Genomic DNA, 20307 nt, shown 5'->3' with positions numbered 1-20307 from the left:
TACACGACATAAACAAATTCTTCACTACAATCTAGGTTATGGTGATACCAAGTCCTTTCGTGATGTCTTGGGAAAACTCAATGCATAAATCAACACTCCCATAATCATACAATGGCCTGTAATCAGAAGATGATTTGGGATCAGCAGATGCTAAGAACTCTATCTACGTTTAGGCCCCCTTAATCAGACATTAGGGCTGTGGTGGACCTCGAGGCGGGGCGCTTCGTATAACCTCCCAACCAATGGATGTAACCACTTCACTTCACACTCATCATGGTTGAAAGAGTGGCATGACTTTGTCAACGCATGGTAGCCGCACTTTTCGACGAATCCTTCAGCTCCCAATGTAACAGAACATAGCTCCAATCCTTCTCCGGGGAGGCTTCAACCAATTAACCCTAACCAGAAAGAAAAGAAGAAACAAGCCCCGTCATGGTCTTCCACGTATTCGTAGCGCTAGTTTACTCGTTAGACCTTCCCGCAGCTCCCGGCATCCCGCCGCTGGACCATCATAAGTCGCAGTCTGGAATGGATTCCACCGCATCCGAGAGGGGGCCGCTCACTGACAAACACCAACTCCACAAACTAGGCTGAATGATTTGTTTGAATTCAACCTCCCCGCAAAGCCGGGCGTAAACGAGGCACAAATCGCAGCGGGCTAGACTGTGTTCCTGCAAGGAACCCTCCCCAGACGGGCATGCTCTCGGCTGAAGATGGATTCGGGTGGCGGGCCGGTTTACGATCCGCAGCCTAAAAAAAAAAAAAGAAAATTGGCTTATGCGAGGACTCTTCGATTAGCATGCCATCCCGGATCGCCCGGGGAAGAACGGATATGAAGAGAAACCTGGCATCATCACCGGCACACACAAGCCACAGGGACCAAGTATAACGTTTGGCCTTAGGGCTGTTGGGTTAACAGGATGTTCTTGTCGAACACAACCAGCACTCTCTTCCGCGATGACTGTTAGAAAACAAATACCATGAGAGCTGATTTACGGCTGATTGCATAAACCTGCTGGCAGGGAATGTCTACCAGACAGGAAGGTGCTCGCAGGACTAGCAAGTTACCCCTTGATCCTAAGCATCTACATGGACTATTTGCCAATGCCATCCTTCAAGTAGAAGGATTTGAATACGGACAAATGGCCCCATGCAAATGAGTTTTGGGCCGGGGGTTTGTCCTGACCTGATGACTTTTTTCTTGTGTCCACAGTCACATTGCCGAGGTTTGGCATCTTGACGAAATTAGACTCCTAGACCTACACGGCTCAATCCTTCAGGCATGTCTCATGTTGCAGAGAATAACATGTAACGTTTCCTCTGATTTTAATTCATGTTGTCACTGCGGCTAATGTTCACAAAAGTTGAAAGTTTCGGACCTCGTCTTTTGGATATTGGCTTCTCCAATTGCTGTCCTCTCCTTCATCACCTCCTCTCTCATCTTCTTGGCACTTTCAAGATTAATAGGGACATCCATGTTATCGAAAACCATGTCAACAAGCTCAGGCGGCATATTTTTGTATGTCACGCCCTCCCTCCACCAATGCTCCTGTTGTGGCGGCACATTGGCGGTGCTGATGATTGGGATGGCTGGGTCGACCAAGAAAAGCGCAAGGATTTTGCGGTGGCCAGGCTTGGATTTGTCGACAAGCTCAAAAGGGGCAACGCAGTGTTGGTAGACATTGGGGAAGGTGAGGAGGCGGTCCTCGCAGGTAAGTACACTTCCAAGCTCCTGGAGCGTTTCCCTCTGAGGTTTGATTTTGAAAGTACGGCCAATCGAGTAGTCGTCGCATTGCTCGTATCCAAGGTTCATCGGCAGATCTTCCCGGTCGGCTGTAGTCCGGAACGCAAGTCGACTGTTGGTGATGTTCTCATTGTCGTAGTAGTATAATGCGGTAGCACAGATGTGCTCGTTGAGCTGGCCCTCGATATGCCATGACCCTCCGGCGTACCGAGGCTTTTCTGGAGTGAGTTGTATATTTGCCAGTTTAACAATGACTTGGATTCGTTCAGTGTCTCCCAAGAAACCTTTCTGTAGGTTGAGATCATCGGCACGTGGGCACACAGATTTATACTCGGGGACATCAGGTCTCCTAACGGGATGGGTCACTCTGAACCAAGCCACGTCTTTTCGAATCATTTCGGTGTCTACTTCTGGGTCGCTGTCTGGTTCTTGGTCGCTGTCCAGCCAGTCGCAGTAATCATCATATTCCTGGCGAGGCTCCTCGCCAGCCTCTATCGGGCGATTGTCCGGGGAACAATAGGAGTCTTTGCACACATCAGGCGCAAGGCATTCTCTCCCGACGGATTTCATTTCGATGCGCTGGGTCTCAAATTCGCTCGGCCACCTGTAAACCACATCCCAGAGCGGAAGCGTTTTGGCGATGATCTTCTCAATTACAGAGTACAGGCCGGCGTGGTGGTGGGGGTGCAGGTTGTTAATGTAGCTTACGATTCGTGGCTTATCATCGTCGAGCTCGACTTCGCACGGGAGCCACTGGAACCTTTGGGACCATAGGTTGCTCAATTTCTCCTTTGGCTTCGGGATAACTTCTCCTCCGCCGCATGATTTAAGCGTGCCCTCGAGAGAGATCCTTTCATTGGGTAAAATGCGGGAGATACCATAAGCGAGAGGCCACAGAGATGGATGAACTAGATCGAGTACCATTTCATTGCTTCCGGGGTGCCAGTCTTTTTGTTCGTCGGGGATATCTTCAAGGCGAGCAACTGCTTTCTTCAACTCGTCTTTAACATCGGCGGTCACGGCACAATCAGACTTGACCACCGCAGCAGATGCATCGATGACCGGGACCATGCCAGTGGCTTCATACAGCTTGGCTTTGTCTTGAAGCTCCTTAAGGCACTGCGATAGTGGCAGCAGTCAGTATGACATGCGCATTACTGTGATTTCGAGGAGGGGAACGAACCCATACAAACATTGCATCGTCAAATCGAGCATACTTGAGATCGACGGCATCCCAGTCAACAGCCATGACTTCATTCTTCCACTTTGCGGTGATATTATGGTCAAAGACCTTCAAGTGCCATTCTGGCTTGTTGGTAATTTGCTCAATGAACCACATCATGGCCAGCTCCGAGTAAGTCAACGTGACAGCAGTCCAATTAGAATCAAGTACGGCGCTGGGGAATTTGACTTCTGGCAAGTCATCGATCCGACGGTTGAATCCTGGCCGGTAGAGTTTACTGATCTCACCATCGTCCTTGGTGTTGCAGTCAGCAATCAGTAACTCGTATTAGCACCAGAGTCTTGTTGCTTACGAAAGCTTGTATATCGGGAGGAGGGGCTGCGCGCTTGAGCACAGCTCTGATGGAAGCTTCAGGAACAACCTTGCCAAAGCTTTCCTTCACCCATTCGGCAGCTTTTGGGATAGTCGGCGTCACAGATGTAAACTTGCTAGCCCAACTACGGAGGGCAAGTCTCTCTCGAGCAGTCAACGAAGTCTCCGACATATTGTCTGGAGGTTTGAGGATTGAGCTTGGGCTGTTGGTAGATTGTGTGGTGATTGACTACTGGAGCATTGAACATGACTTCTGGTAGACCAAGTTTCCGTGACTTTGTAGTTGGAATTTGATATGATTTTGTAACCTTTGCAGCTGACACGTGAGACAAACTCACCTAGGGAATGTGGCTCGATACATGATTGGGGGTATTGGGGGTATAATCTAGGCTGCCGCGCGATTAACCGCACTTTATGGCTGGTTTAGGTAAAGCGAGGAAGGTGCCTGGCAGCGCGCATGGTTACAACAGAGGCGCCAAAGTGGCACGAAGTCACGTTATACGATTAGGCCTGTTGCTGCCTGTAAGTGAACCAAGGCCCTGGGACTTGCACTGTCGCAGGCATTGTGCTTCATTGACATCTCATCACCATAATTTCTTATCGCTGTCATTTCAGACTATGCGTCTACAGCTAAAAGCGTCATGAAGATTGCCGTTTTATTCAATCAATTGATGATGAGACAGAACTTCTGAGCTTCTCTGCTTTTGAATGGCTGGCCTATTTCATGTTACCTTACCCATATACCGGTTTCTCCCCGCCTCCAGCGTACTACCTGTAGACCTGGGCTGTCGTCACTTTGTGGTCACCAAATTCATTCGATAACAGGCCATTAAAAGAAAAAGTGGCATCTAGCACAGGTGAGAGACGAAGCCGGAGCCAAATGGCTGTAGACACAGAATCTGATGTTCATTGCAGGCATTGGCCGCCGACGTGTTTGGGCTGAGAAGCTGGTTTGGTGCTGGTCAAACTTTTGGTATCATTGAGACGATGCACAAAAGATGACCCCAACACAACCAAATACAGATTCAAAGCATGCCGCCGCTCTAAAATCACATGTCCAGAACATTAATAATCCACGCAGACTCGGCGCAGTCACCGCAGAGAACCGCATAAATCTGGATCAGTGACAAGTCCTAAAAAATAAAGGCTGATCCCATGACATTGGTGGCGGGAACATATCTTGGACCAAGAGATGGTGAGCTTAGAGGGTCTCGCTGGCGGGGATCGCGGCAGTGATGACATTTCTTCACAAGACATTTCTGCAGGCGACAGTTGATACTTCCAAGCCTCCTTCATATTAGATCTTCAACACCAATACTTAGCCTTTCAATCCAGTGAAGAAAGAGTGGGGGAATTGGATGTGGAATCGATTAGCGACAACAGATACCGGAGAGCTAATACCGTTGGGAAGACTTGGCGTTCTTGGTCTGCACCTTGCGGCGTTGACTGGCTACAAATTAGAGCCTGAATTAAACCTAGACGAACAACCAAATCATCAGGTGACAAGCCTTGCAAAACGACGTTCAGAAAAGTAGGGTTCTCGATCTCAGCCACACAACTAGTTTAAAAATGGTGTGATGTGGTGCGCAGTGTGAGCCCTTAGCAAATTCGATCTGATAACGGTTCTCACTCTGCGCCCCAAATCTGGGGGGGTTGTACCCCCCATTTGGCCTTCTCCACCAGGGGAGGAGACAGAACCCGCCGCGGTTGCCGAATCAAACTGAACCGAGGTGGTGGAAACGGTGGGAGGGTCATTTTCGCTGACCAATGCCGCAGCTGGTTCGAACCCCACTTTTCGCTGCTGCTACATAGCATCCCTGCCCCTCCCTTCTCGGCCCGCTCGCCAGCTTTCTTCGTCACAAACTTGAGCCGAACAAAGTCAGTCGCCCGCGGCATATCGGTACACACTCACTAACCAGAACACACACCACATTTGCTGCAGAATTGTAGCGGCGCTGGTTCTTCTGCGCCGTGCTGCACTACGTCGTCACCTGCTTCTTGTGCTTATTACCGAAAAGTTCCCTGGAAGCTGGCACCTGCTGGCCGATCACAACCACCCCCGTCGAAATCGAGCATCCACCTCGGCGCATGAACATGGCTAATTGGCAAGTAACGGGATATAAACTTGGCTATGCAGCGAATTGAAGTCGGGACTTTTTTCTCTATTTTTCTCAAAGCCTTTGTTGCTCTTCTGGTGTTTTTATTGTGGGCGTGTGTGTCTCACCCCAATGTGTAGCCTCCTACGCAACTTAAACCTCGCTCTCTTCTGATCGGGTTGAGTCCGAAAGTGCGCCAATTATTTTTTTGACGTGACCACATAACCGCCCCTCCCCCTACTTTACCTCGTGCTTCACAAGCTTGTGATCGACGTCGAACGAGAGCCCACACAAATCCTCGTCTTCCGATTCTCGGGTTAAACGCATTTACCACCGAGCTTTCGAGAGAGGGACGAAAAAAAAAATTCAAACTCCCATAAACCCTTGACTATTGTGAACCTCGTTATACTTATTCTTCTTCCCCCGGCGCATTCATTGTTTCTCTCGAATTGACCGCCTCCAAAAAACCGCAAAAAGCCACCACCACCAAAGTCAGCAAAAAAGGGTTCGATAACACTCCTCCAAAGAAACCCGTGGTCGTCATGTCCACAGAAACAGCAGACCAGGCGCCGGCCATCTCCGACCTGCCCTCAGGCGACCCCATCAAAGCTCCCCCTACGCCGCCAGCATCGACGACATCGTCATCATCATCACCGTCGTCCTCGCCGTCCTCTTCGAAGCCAGCAAAACTCCACCTCTCAGCAATCCTCGCAGCCGCACCGTCCAACGTCGACGCCTTCGTCGCCCACCTCTCACGTTGCTTCGAGACCCCCGCCGGAATCGACGCCGTGCTCTGCTTTCTCTGCTACACCTCGCGCCTGTCCGCCTCGGTCCTCGAGTCCTTCTCCACCTCGGCCCTGCGCCGTTCCGCCCGCCGCCTCGTGTCACTAGCCTTCACCCTCCCTCCCGATGCGACCATCCTCCTCTCCACGAAACCTCCGGCCTCGGCCGCCACGACGCTCGCCCTGAGGGTCGCCACACGCCTCCGCGCCCTGGCCACGCTGCTCAGCGAGGCCCGCACGATAACCCGCCTCTGGGCCCTGCTGCCAATGTACCTCTGGCTCCGCAGCCTCATGAAGACCCCCAAGCCGACACCCGAAGAGAAGAAGAAGCAGGAGCAGACCGGTGCCTCCTTCGACAGGGCCCTATCGTGGTTCCAGGTCACCGTCTGCATCCTCCTGCAGTCCCTCGAGAGCACGGCCTACCTCGGCTCGAGGGGCGTGCTGCCGCTCACCCCGGCGCAGCAGGGCAAGGCGGCGCAGTGGGGCACGCGCTTCTGGTCGTGCTTCGTCGGCAGCGAGCTGGGTCGCCTGCTCGTCGAGTACCTGCGCAGGCGGAAGCAGCTCGCCGAGGGCGCCCTCGACGTCCAGAGCACCGAGTACAAGGCCTGGTCCGACGTCTGGACGCGCACCCTGGCGAGGCAGGCCGCGTGGTTCCCCCTCACGGTCCACTGGAGCATGGACAAGGGCTTCGTGCCGGAGATGGGTATCGGACTGCTCGGTTCCATCCCTGGTATCGTGCAAATGCGGTACACGTGGAAGGAGACTGCAAAGAGTGGGTGAGAGAGAGACAGAATTGTGTTGCATTTGGACTGTTAAACGGGATACAACCACGGCAAGGATGATACCACGACGGGATAGAAAAAGGAAGTCCTGGGTGTGATCATGACCATGTTTGTGAGTTTCTATTTATTTATTTTTCTTTATCAATGTAGAGAGAGATATCATTCCCTGTGGGTTCGGCGGAACTGCCCGCTGGAAAGTATATATATATACGAGATCTAGATCATGTTCATGATATCCAAAAAATGTATTCAATCAAGCTATAGTTTTTTTCCTCCGCATAACGCTATGCCTTTATGTATATGCTTGGCGAATGGCCCTCCTTTTTAACAAATTCCCCCTTTTTGTTTTTTCAAAAGACTCCAAAAGACGTAAAAGAAACATGAACCTCTAGAAGACGTTGACCAAAAAAAAAAAAAAAATCACATGGGCATGTTCCTCACCTCGTCTATAGTCCAGTACTTCCTCATGTTGTCCGCGCCGAGCGTCTTGACCTCCTGGTCGAGATGCGTCCAGAGCACCTCGCCCCAGCTGTCCATCTTCTCGAGCAACACGCTCAGCTCCAACTCCGTCTCGCCCGACGCGCACTTCTTGAGGTAGTCCTCGAACAGGTCGAGGCCCTTGTGGATCTGGCGGTGCTGCTGCAGGAGCTCGGCGCGGCCGCCGCGGAACTCGGGCATCTTGCGCGCGAGCATGGGGAACACGAAGCGCTCCTCGATGCCGTGGTGCGCCGTGAGGTGCTGCGCGAACTGCAGGCCCGTGTTGATGAATTGTTTGAGCGTGAGGTTGCGCGGGCGCTTGCCCGAGGTGGCGGCGTCATGGAGGATTGTCCATTGGGCGCGGAAGTGGTTGTGCTGGGAGGTGTTAGTTTTAAAGCTCTTCAGATACTTGTTTTTCTATAGTAGTAGATCTGTCTTTTGTCTCTATGGTGTCGGGTTGAGATAACTTCATCATGTGTATATGAGACGAGTGACACCAGCAGACAATATTTTGGTGGGGGGTATGAAAATGATGGGGGGGGGGGGGGGGAAGGGTTGGGAAGGCGGATGCATCTCCGTCTACATTCTAACTACGAAAAGAGGACGAGCATAAAGGTAACTCTTACAAAGTAATCCATCTTCTCCGCCATTTGGTTGTACACTCTAAACTCAGCTGGCGACAGAGGGGGAAGCTCGGGCTGGGCCGGAGCGGTAGACTCCTCCGTCTTGGGGGCAACCGCCTCTTGCGGTTGTGGTTCAGCGGCGCTCGACATGGTAAGCTTGCGGGTGTGTGAAATGCTAGCCGGGGTGATGACGTCTGCTGCAGAAGGCCGTGTCGGTGGTACAAGGTTTGATTTCAGTAGCTGATGGTTGAAGTTGGGACGGACGATGCGAATCTTAGGTAGGATTCCCCTAGCAAAGCTTGCTGCTCTCATATCTAAATTAAAAACATCTAGGAAGGGGGGAGGAAAGGGCTGCGAGGGGCTCAAAGAGCTTTTAACCATTCCCAAGATTTTGGGGCACCTTGAAACCACCCATTTCTTCCCTGTGGCCCACGGCGGGTATGCTAAACTGTTTTAAGAAAAATACATCCTTTGACGGGAGACATCAGACAGATTCTACTTCCTAGATCAGGCAGCTCAGCGCGCGGGTGTTCCCCTTAGACGCGCGGGCCAGTTCTTGTCGCCTAGACTGGCGCATGTGGCGCTGGTGAGTATGTATGAGTCGAATTGCATCTTTCACATTTGCCTTCTCCCAACCTTGACTGATACCCAGATGTACAGCACAATAATGTATACACATAAAACATCTCAAACTCTTTGTCAGGTTTTTCCTGACTCCAAATCCGGGTTCCATTCCCATTTCCACCCAACCCTTTTTACTTTGCTAATGTGCCTGTTGTGGTTGGTCAGTTCCCATCTTACTCAGCTCTTTGAAAGCCGCCATGCGCCACCCAGTAACTATGGGGAGTCGGTTTTTGAGGCGAGTGCACCGCGCGCGACCCGATAGTGGCTGGTTATTCGCTGCTTGTCCGCTTTGGTCCGCTCCGCCGCCAATATTCCTCCCCCCTATGTGAAGGTAAAGTCACAACTCCGTGCAGCCCCCAAAGGTTTTTCAAACCGTAAGCTCAGGCAAGAAATACATTTGTTTGCTTTAGGTCACTTGTACTGCTGATTGACAAACAGTCATGCTTGGGCTCCGTCGTCCAGTGTCATCTTAGATTTTGTATGCTTACTGAATGAGGACCATACCAGTTATCTACATAGACCTCAACTTCAAGTCCGTTTTGCATCTGACGATATTGAGACGGGAACATAATCATCAAACACCCTCACAGTCCTTATTGGCAACTTTATGGTACTGGCAGTCACATTCTCACATGAGTTGGCAAGGACAATGTCTCTATCAGCTTCTATTCCCTGAAGCTACGAACACCTACCAGCCAGGGCTCGTTTCTTGTGAACCCCGCGGCCGGTAATTTTAATTAAGCAACCAACCGTAATGCAGATACAAGCGTGAAAACCCATTCCCCTTTAACCCCGAACTGCGGCACCCAACGCGCCGCCCGTGAACTGAGTACCGCCAGCCTGCCGTTGGGTGTTGCCGCCCGTCCTCGGGCCGCCGCCACCTCTCCGCGCGCCGCCTCTCGCGCCGCCGCGGCCTCCGCGTCCACCCTGTCTCTCGAACGCGTTGGCTGAGCCCTGGGTGCGCTGCTCCAGTGTCCGCTCGTTGGTCTCGATGAGCGCGCTGGCCTTGTCCGAGAGCGCCAGGGCGAGGCTCTGCAGACGGCTGAGTTCGACGCCCTTGCGGAAGATGACAGTCGAGGTGACCTGGTCCAGGGATGCCGCCAACTCCTCGTGGCTGATCATCTTGCTGACGACCGCGAGGACCTTGCTGGCGTCCAGCTCGAACATGTTGCTGAGCGTCTCGACCGCCAGGGTGTCGTAGAAGGGTGCGTAAGTGAACAGATACGTCCGCAGACCCTCCTCCTGGATCTGCTTGGAGAGCATCGTCTTGATGTCTTCCGTGTTGGGCATGAGGTCCCAGATCTTGATGCTATGGATGAAGTTGATCGACTTCTTCCACTCACCAGCAGCCAGAGCCTTGGACGCCTGCATGACGTGGTCTCTGGTGTTCTCGGGGGGGCCGGTGAAGATCTGGCGCTCGTGGTACTCCAACATGCGACGGTAAGTCTTGCTAATAACACGCTTCTTGACGTCGGGGGAGGAGCCGGTCTGCGCCAGCAGAGGGATCTCGAGGAGCATGCTGCAGGTGAGGTACACGCACTCGAGCAGCTCGAGGTTGATGTGCATGTGGAAGGGGAGCTGGCGCTGCTTCTCCAGCTTTTCTTGCTCCGGAGAGACCTGGCTGTATCTCTGGATCATGACACCCTGAGCAAGAAGCTCCTTCTGGCGACCACTGCCGCAGATCTCCTGCAGAGTGTTCTGGGCATCGTAGACGAGGCCCTTGCGGAAGGCGCAGAGGCCAACCTGGACGAGGGTACGGTTGTAGAGGATCTGGGAGGTGACGTCGAAGTTGGGGATGTTCTCCTGCAAGTGAGACATGAGCATCATGTCACGAGCCTTGTAGTACTCGTCATGCAGAGCAAGGAAGTAGACCTGGCACAGCATGGCGCGGGCGCGGAGGATACCCTCGGCGTTGCTGAACAGGTAGTTGCAGAGAACGTTGACAAGGTTTCCGGCGTCCTGGGACTCGGCACGGGGAGTAATGGTCGACTCGACGTTAGAAGCGACGGTCTTCCAGCAGTTGTCCTCGAGGATCTTAACAACTTGGGCGGGCTGGTGAGAGAGTTAGCAGGTGTGTAATTTACAGCGACAGCAGCTAATACCTTGAAGTAGACGTGCTCGAGGCGGCGAGTCACGATACGGTTGATGCTCTCCTGGGGAATATCCAGGTCGGCGTCCTTGCGGAGGTACTCATAGTACAGCTGACCGCGGAAGACAGTGTTGTAAAGGGCGCCCTCGTCGGTCAGGCGGTCAATGTACTCGGAAGTGTGAGGGTCGATGTTTTGAAGAGAGCGAGTGAGTTCGTCATCGAGGCGCTCGACGTAGGAGACGATGCTTCCGGGGACCTTGATGTACTTCTGGTCCTTCTCCAGAACAGGGGGCTTCTCGTCGTCATCCCACTCCTCGGCGCTCTCGACCACAACGTAGTCCTTGTTAGCCTCAAGGACGTCGATAAGAGCAGTAAGCTCCTTCTCGGCGGCCTTCCAGTGCTCAAGAGGCATGTAGGAGGCACCACCCGAGCCGAGATCGAAGCGGGTCGATACCAGGGTAAGCAGGACGCGGATCTTCTGGTAAGGAGTGTTGGCAATCGCGTAAAGCTTCTCCATAACCTTAATCTGTTCCTGTCTGTCGGTGTTTTTCTTACCGCGAGACTCCAGGATGACCCGCAGGTGCTTGAAGATGCTCTCGGGGGTGAACGGCATTGCGCGTCCACCCTTTACGACAGTAGAGAAGCCCGCGTCGTCGTCCTCCTCGGCGACATCCTCGGCTGTGTCGACAAAGCGAGCGGTCTTCTTGGCCTTGGGAGCGGGCTTGGCCTCCTCCTCCTCGGACTCCATGAAAGCGTCGTTGTCGGCGCGGTAGGCTTCGACCTGGGTCTGGTAGTCCTTGATGATCTTCTTGATCTTCTGCTTGACGGCGTTCAATCCACGGTTTGCGGTGGCGTTCAACTTCTTGGGGGTGACCTTCTGCTTGGCCACAGCCTCGTTCATGTAGTCCTCCAACTCGGCGATGGTCTTAATGTAGACCTTGGGGGTCTTGCCGCCTTCCTGGAGTTTCGTGACTTGACGGTTGAGCTTGTCGAACTCTGCATCGCCACGTCAGCTCATGTCCCTGCATCACAAAGCGTCCTGAAGCATCTTACCTGTGGAGATGGAAGCCCAGTCGCCGTTCTTCTGGCCGTTCTCAATAAGCTTGATGGTGGCCTCGAGCTCCTCGATGCGCTTGTCCTTGGCACTCTTGACCTTTACCCGCTCCTCGTCCTCGCTGTCCTCGCTTTCCGACGAGACATCGCGAAGGAAACGAGAAGCACCGGCCTTTTGTCCATCATCACTGTCGCTGGAATCCTCATCGGACTCGTCCTCGTCCTCCTCATCAGAGTCCTCCTCCTGGTCGTGCTCTTCCTCCTCCTCCTCTTCAGAGTAGAGTTCCTCCTCGTCGGAAGAAGAGTCAGTGGAGCTGTCGTCTCCGCCGCGGAAAAATCGAGACATGATGGGCTATCGCTATCGGATCGTGCAGGCGACGGTTTGACTGATGCGACTGAAAGCGCGGGGGTGGACGGGATTTGTTGTCGTCGGTGACTTGTCACGGGCCTTGGATCAACCTCGAGAGGGGCTCAAATTGTGATAAAGAAATTTGATTTTGGTGGGGGATATTGGGGTTTAGCGAACGGCAGCTGGCAAGGCAGATTACAGGTGGCAGCAGGGTGCGGATTCACAAAGGTGACTACAATTTTTGGCACGCGCCGAGGTGCTGTCGGGTGGCAAGATGACCCACCTGAAAAGTTTCAGAGTCAGAGCTGCCTTTTAGGTGACTGTGTGCGTTTCCACCATGGAGGAGGGAAAGGCTCGGGTGGCTTGGGTGACTCAGCAGCTCAACGCCCCACATCACATCAAGCCGCCGCCCTCCCGCCGGACTATTAGTGTCGCCGACACTGGGACAAGAGCTCGCGCGCTCACGTGAGTGGCTGCAGCCGAAAGTGGTTAGCGCAATTCCCTCTCCTCGTCCTGGAAAGAGCTACATACCCAAAAAATTCGATGGCGCGGCGAGGTTCATTGTTGATGAACTCATCAATCTTTGCTTAATTTCAACGACATTGCGACACCGGTCATCGCTGTGAACTTTTGCGGGACCAGTCGACCACTTTTTCATCTGCATGCAGCTTCAGACCGGCTTTAAGCATCGTGTCCAACTGCCTTGCTACGCCTGAGACGACTTTCGCGTCTTGAAAGTCGCGACTGCGACTCCTCGACTTGACGATATCCCACACACGCGAGACGAGTCTACGATCGAGCCAATATGTCTTTCCCACCACCTCCTCCCCCTGGATGGGGCCCTCCTCCTCCGCCTCCGCCTCCTCCATCCTCGTCGCTCCCTCCACCTCCTGCTGCACCAGCTCCTCCGCCGCCCGGTTATCGCCCCCCGACGGATCCTCAGATCGCCAAGTTTGCCCAGAAGAAGAAGGAATGGCTGCGGAACCAGCGCAACCGCTTCGGCGAGAAGCGCAAAGGCGGCTTCGTGGAGACACAAAAGGCAGACATGCCTCCAGAGCATCTGCGCAAAATTGTCAAGGATATTGGTGATGTGTCGCAAAAGAAGTACACCAGCGACAAGCGCAGTTATTTGGGCGCTTTGAAGTTCATGCCTCATGCTGTTATGAAGCTTCTGGAAAACATGCCTATGCCTTGGGAATCTGCAAGAGAGGTCAAGGTTCTGTACCATGTCAACGGCTGTTTGACATTGGTCAATGAGATTCCTAGAGTCATCGAGCCAGTATTCTTCGCGCAATGGGCGATGATGTGGACTTTTATGAGAAAGGAAAAGGCCGACAGACGACTTTTCAAACGCATGCGATTCCCTCCCTTTGACGACGAGGAACCGCCACTATCATGGTCCGAGAACATTGAAGATGTCGAGCCTCTTGAACCAATCCAGATGGAGCTTAATGAGGATGAGGATGCAGCCGTATATGACTGGTTTTACGACCACCGGCCGCTCCTGGATACCCCTCATGTTAACGGCCCAAGCTACAGGTCTTGGAACCTCAACTTGCAACAAATGGCCACTTTGTTCAGGTTGAGTAGACCTTTAGTTTCGGATGTTGTGGACAAGAACTATTTCTATCTCTTTGATCTGAAGAGCTTCCTCACCGGAAAGGCACTCAATGTGGCCCTCCCCGGTGGACCTCGGTTCGAGCCTCTCTACAAGGACATTGATCCTAACGACGAGGATTTTGGAGAGTTCAACGCTATTGATCGTATCATTTTCCGAAACCCCATCCGGACCGAATTCCGAGTCGCATACCCCTATCTGTACAACTCGCTGCCACGAAGTGTTCATTTGGCATGGCATTCACATCCCCAGGTGGTTTTCGAACGGTCAGACAACCCCGATCTCCCTGCCTTCCATTTTGATCGCAGAATCCATCCTATCTCTTCCCGTGCAGTGGCACCGAAGAACCTTACCATCAGCCACGAGGATGAGCTGTTTGGCCCCGGCAATGACGAGGAGCCGGAAGAGGACGCCTTTGAGCTGCCTGTAGAATTCGAGCCATTCCTTGATGAGGAGGATCTAACTAACGATGACACCGCATCGGCAATTGAGCTGTGGTGGGCTCCTTTCCCATTCGATCGTCGCTCCGGCAAGATGGTCCGCGCCCAGGATGTTCCTCTCATCAAGCAGTGGTACCTGGAGCACCCGCCATCCGACAAACCTCCCGTGAAGGTCCGCGTATCCTATCAGAAGCTGCTGAAGAACTTCGTCCTTAACGAGCTTCATAAGAAGAAGCCCAAGGCGCAACAAAATCAGAATCTCATGCGTAATCTGAAGCAGACCAAGTTCTTCCAACAGACTACTATTGACTGGGTGGAAGCCGGTCTTCAAGTTTGCCGACAAGGTTTCAACATGCTCAATCTCCTTATTCACCGCAAGAACCTCACTTACCTTCACCTTGACTACAACTTTAATCTGAAGCCTGTCAAAACCTTGACCACCAAGGAGCGAAAGAAGTCTCGCTTCGGTAACGCTTTCCACTTGATGCGTGAAATTCTACGCTTAACAAAGCTCATCGTCGACGCTCAAGTGCAGTACCGGCTTGGCAACATCGATGCCTTCCAGCTGGCTGACGGCATCCTGTATGCCTTCAACCACGTCGGTCAGCTTACCGGCATGTATCGTTACAAGTATAAGCTCATGCACCAAATTCGTTCATGCAAGGACTTGAAGCATTTGATTTACTACCGCTTCAACTCTGCGCCGGTCGGCAAGGGTCCCGGCTGCGGTTTCTGGGCTCCTGCCTGGAGAGTCTGGCTGTTTTTCATGAGAGGTATCATTCCTCTTCTGGAAAGATGGCTTGGAAACCTTCTGTCTCGTCAATTCGAGGGTCGCCACAGCAAGGGTGTTGCGAAGACAGTTACCAAGCAGCGCGTCGAATCGCATTTTGATCTCGAGCTGCGTGCCTCAGTCATGGCTGATCTGATGGACATGATGCCCGAGGGTATCAAGCAGAACAAGGTCAACACAGTGCTTCAGCATTTGTCGGAGGCTTGGAGATGCTGGAAGAGTAACATCCCTTGGAAGGTTCCCGGTCTGCCGGCACCTATCGAGAACATTATCCTACGCTACGTCAAGGCCAAGGCGGATTGGTGGGTCTCAGTCGCCCACTACAACCGTGAGCGTATTCGCCGGGGCGCTACTGTCGATAAGACAGTTGCCAAGAAGAATGTTGGCCGTCTGACTCGACTCTGGCTCAAGGCTGAGCAGGAGAGACAACACAACCATATGAAGGACGGCCCTTACGTTTCTTCCGAGGAGGCTGTCGCAATTTACACAACTACTGTACATTGGTTGGAGTCTCGCAAGTTTTCTCCTATTCCTTTCCCCAGTGTCTCGTACAAGCACGACACTAAGATCCTTATCCTCGCACTGGAGCGCTTGCGCGAAGCGTATTCAGTCAAGGGGCGCCTGAATCAGAGCCAACGTGAGGAGTTGGCTTTGATCGAGCAGGCATACGACAGCCCTGGCACTACTTTGGAGCGAATCAAGCGCTTCTTGCTTACGCAGCGTGCATTCAAGGAAGTCGGCATCGACATGAACGACAATTACAGCACGATTAACCCAGTCTACGATATTGAGCCCATTGAGAAGATCAGTGACGCTTACCTTGACCAGTACCTGTGGTACCAGGCTGACCAGCGTCATCTGTTCCCTGCTTGGATCAAGCCGTCTGACTCTGAAGTACCGCCCCTTTTGGTCTATAAATGGGCGCAAGGCATCAACAACTTGGACAAGGTGTGGGAAACCGAGAATGGAGAGTGCAACGTTATGATTGAGACGGAGCTATCGAAGGTGTATGAGAAGATTGAGCTGACTCTTCTCAACTCTCTTCTCCGCTTGATTATGGACCACAACTTGGCAGACTACATCACTGCAAAGAACAACGTCCAGTTAACGTACAAGGACATGAACCACGTCAACAGCTACGGTATGATTCGTGGTCTGCAATTCTCGGCCTTTGTGTTCCAATATTACGGCCTCGTTCTTGATCTGCTGCTGCTTGGTCCTCAGCGTGCCAGCGAGATCGCTGGTCCTCCCCAAAGTCCCAACGATTTCCTCCAGTTCCGCGACAAGGAAACGGAAACCAGACATCCCATTCGTCTGTACACTCGATACATTGACAAGATTTGGGTATTCCTGCGTTTCACGGCCGATGAGTCTCGAGATCTCATCCAGCGATTCCTTACGGAACAGCCTGATCCCAACTTCGAAAACGTCATCGGCTATAAGAGCAAGAAATGCTGGCCGAGAGACTCGCGTATGCGTCTTATGAGACACGATGTCAACCTTGGCAGGGCTGTCTTCTGGGATCTCAAGAACCGACTGCCCCGATCTGTTACGACTATTGAGTGGGACGACAGTTTTGCCAGTGTCTACAGTCGCGACAACCCCAACCTGCTGTTCTCAATGTGCGGATTTGAGGTCCGTATTTTGCCAAAGTGCCGCAACCAGAACGACGACTTCTCAGTTAAGGACAGTGTTTGGTCCCTCGTCGACAACACAACCAAGGAGAGAACAGCACATGCTTTCCTGCAAGTGACTGAAGAGGACATCCAGAAGTTCAACAACCGTATTCGCCAGATTCTCATGTCTTCTGGATCTACTACCTTCACGAAGATTGCCAACAAGTGGAATACTGCGTTGATCGCGCTTTTCACCTACTACCGCGAGGCAGCGGTTTCCACTGTCAGCTTGCTTGACACCATTGTTAAGTGTGAGACCAAGATCCAGACGAGAGTCAAGATCGGTCTGAACTCCAAGATGCCGTCACGTTTCCCCCCGGCCGTGTTCTACACTCCCAAGGAATTGGGAGGTTTGGGCATGATCTCTGGTTCTCATATCTTGATTCCCGCCAGTGACAAGCGTTGGTCTAAGCAGACCGACACTGGCGTCACGCACTACCGTGCCGGTATGACGCATGACGAGGAGACATTGATCCCCAACATCTTCCGTTATATCATTCCATGGGAAGCTGAGTTTATTGATTCCCAGCGAGTCTGGACTGAGTACTCTCAAAAGCGTATGGAGGCGAACCAGCAAAATCGCCGCCTTACCTTGGAGGACCTCGAAGACAGCTGGGACCGTGGTCTCCCTCGTATCAACACCCTTTTCCAAAAGGATAGAAGCACTTTGAGTTTCGATAAGGGTTTCCGTGCCCGTGCCGAGTTCAAGATCTACCAGCTCATGAAGAACAACCCCTTCTGGTGGACAAGTCAAAGACACGATGGAAAGCTTTGGAACCTTAATGCGTACCGCACGGATGTCATCCAGGCACTTGGTGGTGTCGAGACCATTCTCGAGCACACGCTGTTCAAGGCGACTGGATTCCCTTCTTGGGAGGGTCTCTTCTGGGAGAAAGCTTCAGGTAAAGTAACCTCGCTTTGACTTTGGTGTTGATTAGCATTACTAACGCTTTTTTTTTCTTACTCAGGTTTCGAGGAGTCTATGAAGTTCAAGAAGTTGACAAATGCTCAGCGATCTGGTCTGAACCAAATTCCTAACCGTCGTTTCACTCTCTGGTGGTCTCCCACAATCAACAGAGCCAACGTCTACGTCGGTTTCCAAGTTCAACTGGATTTGACTGGTATCTTCTTGCACGGCAAGATTCCCACTCTCAAGATCTCGCTGATTCAAATCTTCCGCGCCCATTTGTGGCAGAAAATTCACGAGTCTGTGGTCATGGATCTGTGCCAGGTCTTTGACCAGGAATTGGAATCCCTCGGTATCGAAACGGTACAGAAGGAGACGATCCATCCTAGAAAGTCTTACAAGATGAACAGTTCTTGTGCAGACATTTTGTTGTTTGCCAGCCACAAATGGAATGTCACTCGGCCTTCCTTGTTGTTTGACACCAAGGATGTTATCGAGCCCACCACGACCAACAAGTTCTGGATTGATGTCCAGTTGAGATACGGCGACTACGACTCTCACGATATCGAAAGATACACGAGAGCCAAGTACCTCGACTACACAACCGACAGCGCCAGTATCTACCCCTCAGCCACTGGTCTAATGATTGGTATCGATCTCGCTTACAACCTGTACTCGGCATATGGCATGTACTTCCCGGGTCTCAAGGTCCTCATCCAGCAGGCTATGGCCAAGATCATGAAGGCTAACCCTGCACTGTACGTCTTGAGAGAGCGTATTCGCAAGGGTCTGCAACTTTACGCCTCCGAAAGCAATCAGGAGTTCTTGAACTCGCAAAACTACTCGGAGCTTTTCAGCAACCAGACGCAACTGTTCATTGATGACACCAACGTCTACCGTGTGACCATTCACAAGACGTTCGAGGGTAACTTGACGACCAAGCCTATCAACGGTGCCATTTTCATCTTCAACCCCAGAACTGGTCAGTTGTTCTTGAAGATCATTCACACTAGCGTTTGGGCGGGTCAGAAGCGTCTCGGACAGTTGGCGAAGTGGAAGACGGCAGAAGAAGTGGCGGCTCTGATCCGCTCTCTACCTGTTGAGGAACAGCCCAAGCAGCTTATTGTTACCCGTAAGGGTCTGTTGGATCCTCTCGAGGTCCACCTGCTCGACTTCCCCAATATCTCCATCCGAGCCTCTGAGTTGCAGCTTCCTTTCCAGGCTGCAATGAAGGTGGAGAAGCTGGGAGACATGATTCTCCGTGCCACTGAGCCGCAGATGGTTCTCTTCAACCTTTACGATGAGTGGCTCAAGAGCATCTCGTCGTACACGGCCTTCTCTCGTCTCGTCCTGATCTTGCGTGCCCTGCATGTCAACCCTGACAAGACGAAGCTTATTCTTCGCCCAGACAAGACTGTCATCACCCAGGACCACCATATCTGGCCGACTCTGTCTGACGAAGACTGGATCAAGGTTGAAACGCAACTGCGCGACCTCATTCTCAACGACTACGGAAAGAAGAACAACGTCAACGTGTCCAGTCTGACAACCACTGAAGTCCGTGACATCATCCTGGGTATGGAGATCTCCGCACCCTCCATGCAGCGCCAGCAAGCGGCAGAAATCGAAAAGCAACAGCAGGAGCAGCAGCAGTTGACGGCAGTAACAACCAAGACGCAAAACGTGCACGGCGAGGAAATCATCGTCACGACGACGTCCCAGTTCGAGCAGCAAACATTTGCCTCTAAGACGGAATGGCGCACACGTGCCATTGCCACGTCGAACCTGCGAACCAAGGCCAACAACATCTACGTGTCTTCTGTTGACAATGACCTTGATGACGTTACATATGTCATGCCTAACAACATCCTCAAGCGCTTTATTACCATTGCCGACCTCCGCGTCCAGGTCGCCGGTTACCTCTATGGTTCTTCTGCTCCTGACAACGACCAGGTGAAGGAGATCAAGTGTATCGTCATGATCCCACAGATTGGTGGTCTGCGCAATGTGCAACTCCCGCAGCAGCTGCCGCAGCATGAGTTCCTCGAGGGCATGGAACCACTCGGTGTCATCCACACTGCCTCCGGCTCCGAGTTGCCCTACATGTCCGCCATGGATGTCACAGAGCACGCCCGCCTCCTCGACGCCCATCCGCAGTGGGACAAGCACAACACCGTCACCGTCAACGTCGCCTTTACTCCCGGCAGTGTCTCGCTCTCAGCCTGGGGTCTCACGCCTCAGGGCTACAAATGGGGTGCTGAGAACAAGGACACGGGCAGCGATCAGCCTCAGGGCTTCACGACGACAATGGGCGAGAAGCGCAAACTGCTCCTCAGTCCGCGGTTCCGCGGCTTCTTCCTCGTGCCCGAGAACGGCATGTGGAACTACAGCTTCATGGGCTCGGCGTTTGCTGGCATGGAGAAGAAGCCCATCCACGTCAAGCTCGATACCCCCCTGCCTTTCTATAGCGACCAGCACCGTCCCGTTCATTTCCACAGCTTCGCTGAGCTAGAGGACATCTGGGTCGATCGCCAGGACAACTTTGCTTAAAGCGGCGACCATTGCATGGCACGCTTGGCAGACGATAATGGCGCATTGCCGATCAGCGCTGTTTTTGGAATTTGAATTTTTTTTACTTTTTGTTGTTTTTTTTGGTCACAACCTACCAAAAGGCGACGCCTTTGGCCGATATTACAAAGTTA

At 52.6% G+C, this 20307-nt stretch overlaps 5 protein-coding genes across 5 annotated transcripts; 2 read left to right on the top strand and 3 right to left on the bottom strand.

Moving 5' to 3' along the window:
• Positions 1-1348: 1348 nt before the first annotated feature.
• Positions 1349-3471, bottom strand: CTRU02_213809 (uncharacterized protein; the record flags this gene model as incomplete). Its single annotated transcript, XM_036731067.1, has 3 exons — positions 1349-2863; positions 2928-3254; positions 3280-3471. The coding sequence occupies 3 exons, from the start codon at positions 3469-3471 to the stop codon at positions 1349-1351; spliced, it is 2034 nt and encodes a 677-aa protein (XP_036577152.1).
• A 2466-nt stretch (positions 3472-5937) lies between these two features.
• CTRU02_213808 (peroxin 11C) lies at positions 5938-6957 on the top strand (the record flags this gene model as incomplete). Its single annotated transcript, XM_036731066.1, has 1 exon — positions 5938-6957. One exon carries the CDS (start codon positions 5938-5940, stop codon positions 6955-6957), a length of 1020 nt encoding a protein of 339 aa, XP_036577151.1.
• A 422-nt stretch (positions 6958-7379) lies between these two features.
• CTRU02_213807 (neutrophil cytosol factor 2 protein) lies at positions 7380-8440 on the bottom strand (the record flags this gene model as incomplete). Its single annotated transcript, XM_036731065.1, has 2 exons — positions 7380-7811; positions 8063-8440. The coding sequence occupies 2 exons, from the start codon at positions 8438-8440 to the stop codon at positions 7380-7382; spliced, it is 810 nt and encodes a 269-aa protein (XP_036577150.1).
• Positions 8441-9469: 1029 nt separating this feature from the next.
• CTRU02_213806 (eukaryotic translation initiation factor 3 subunit 8) lies at positions 9470-12171 on the bottom strand (the record flags this gene model as incomplete). Its single annotated transcript, XM_036731064.1, has 3 exons — positions 9470-10735; positions 10786-11768; positions 11826-12171. 3 exons carry the CDS (start codon positions 12169-12171, stop codon positions 9470-9472), a joined length of 2595 nt encoding a protein of 864 aa, XP_036577149.1.
• Positions 12172-12979: 808 nt separating this feature from the next.
• CTRU02_213805 (Pre-mRNA-processing-splicing factor 8) lies at positions 12980-20155 on the top strand (the record flags this gene model as incomplete). The annotated part of the gene is made up of 2 exons (XM_070206131.1): positions 12980-17600; positions 17667-20155. The coding sequence occupies 2 exons, from the start codon at positions 12980-12982 to the stop codon at positions 20153-20155; spliced, it is 7110 nt and encodes a 2369-aa protein (XP_070060163.1).
• Between the last annotated feature and the right edge of the window lie 152 nt (positions 20156-20307).

Source organism: Colletotrichum truncatum, assembly GCF_014235925.2.
Source record: "Colletotrichum truncatum strain CMES1059 chromosome Unknown Contig_0010, whole genome shotgun sequence".
NCBI lineage: Eukaryota > Fungi > Ascomycota > Sordariomycetes > Glomerellales > Glomerellaceae > Colletotrichum > Colletotrichum truncatum.
The sequence above is the reverse complement of the archived record's forward strand: the minus strand, read 5'-3'. Positions and strand labels throughout refer to the sequence as shown.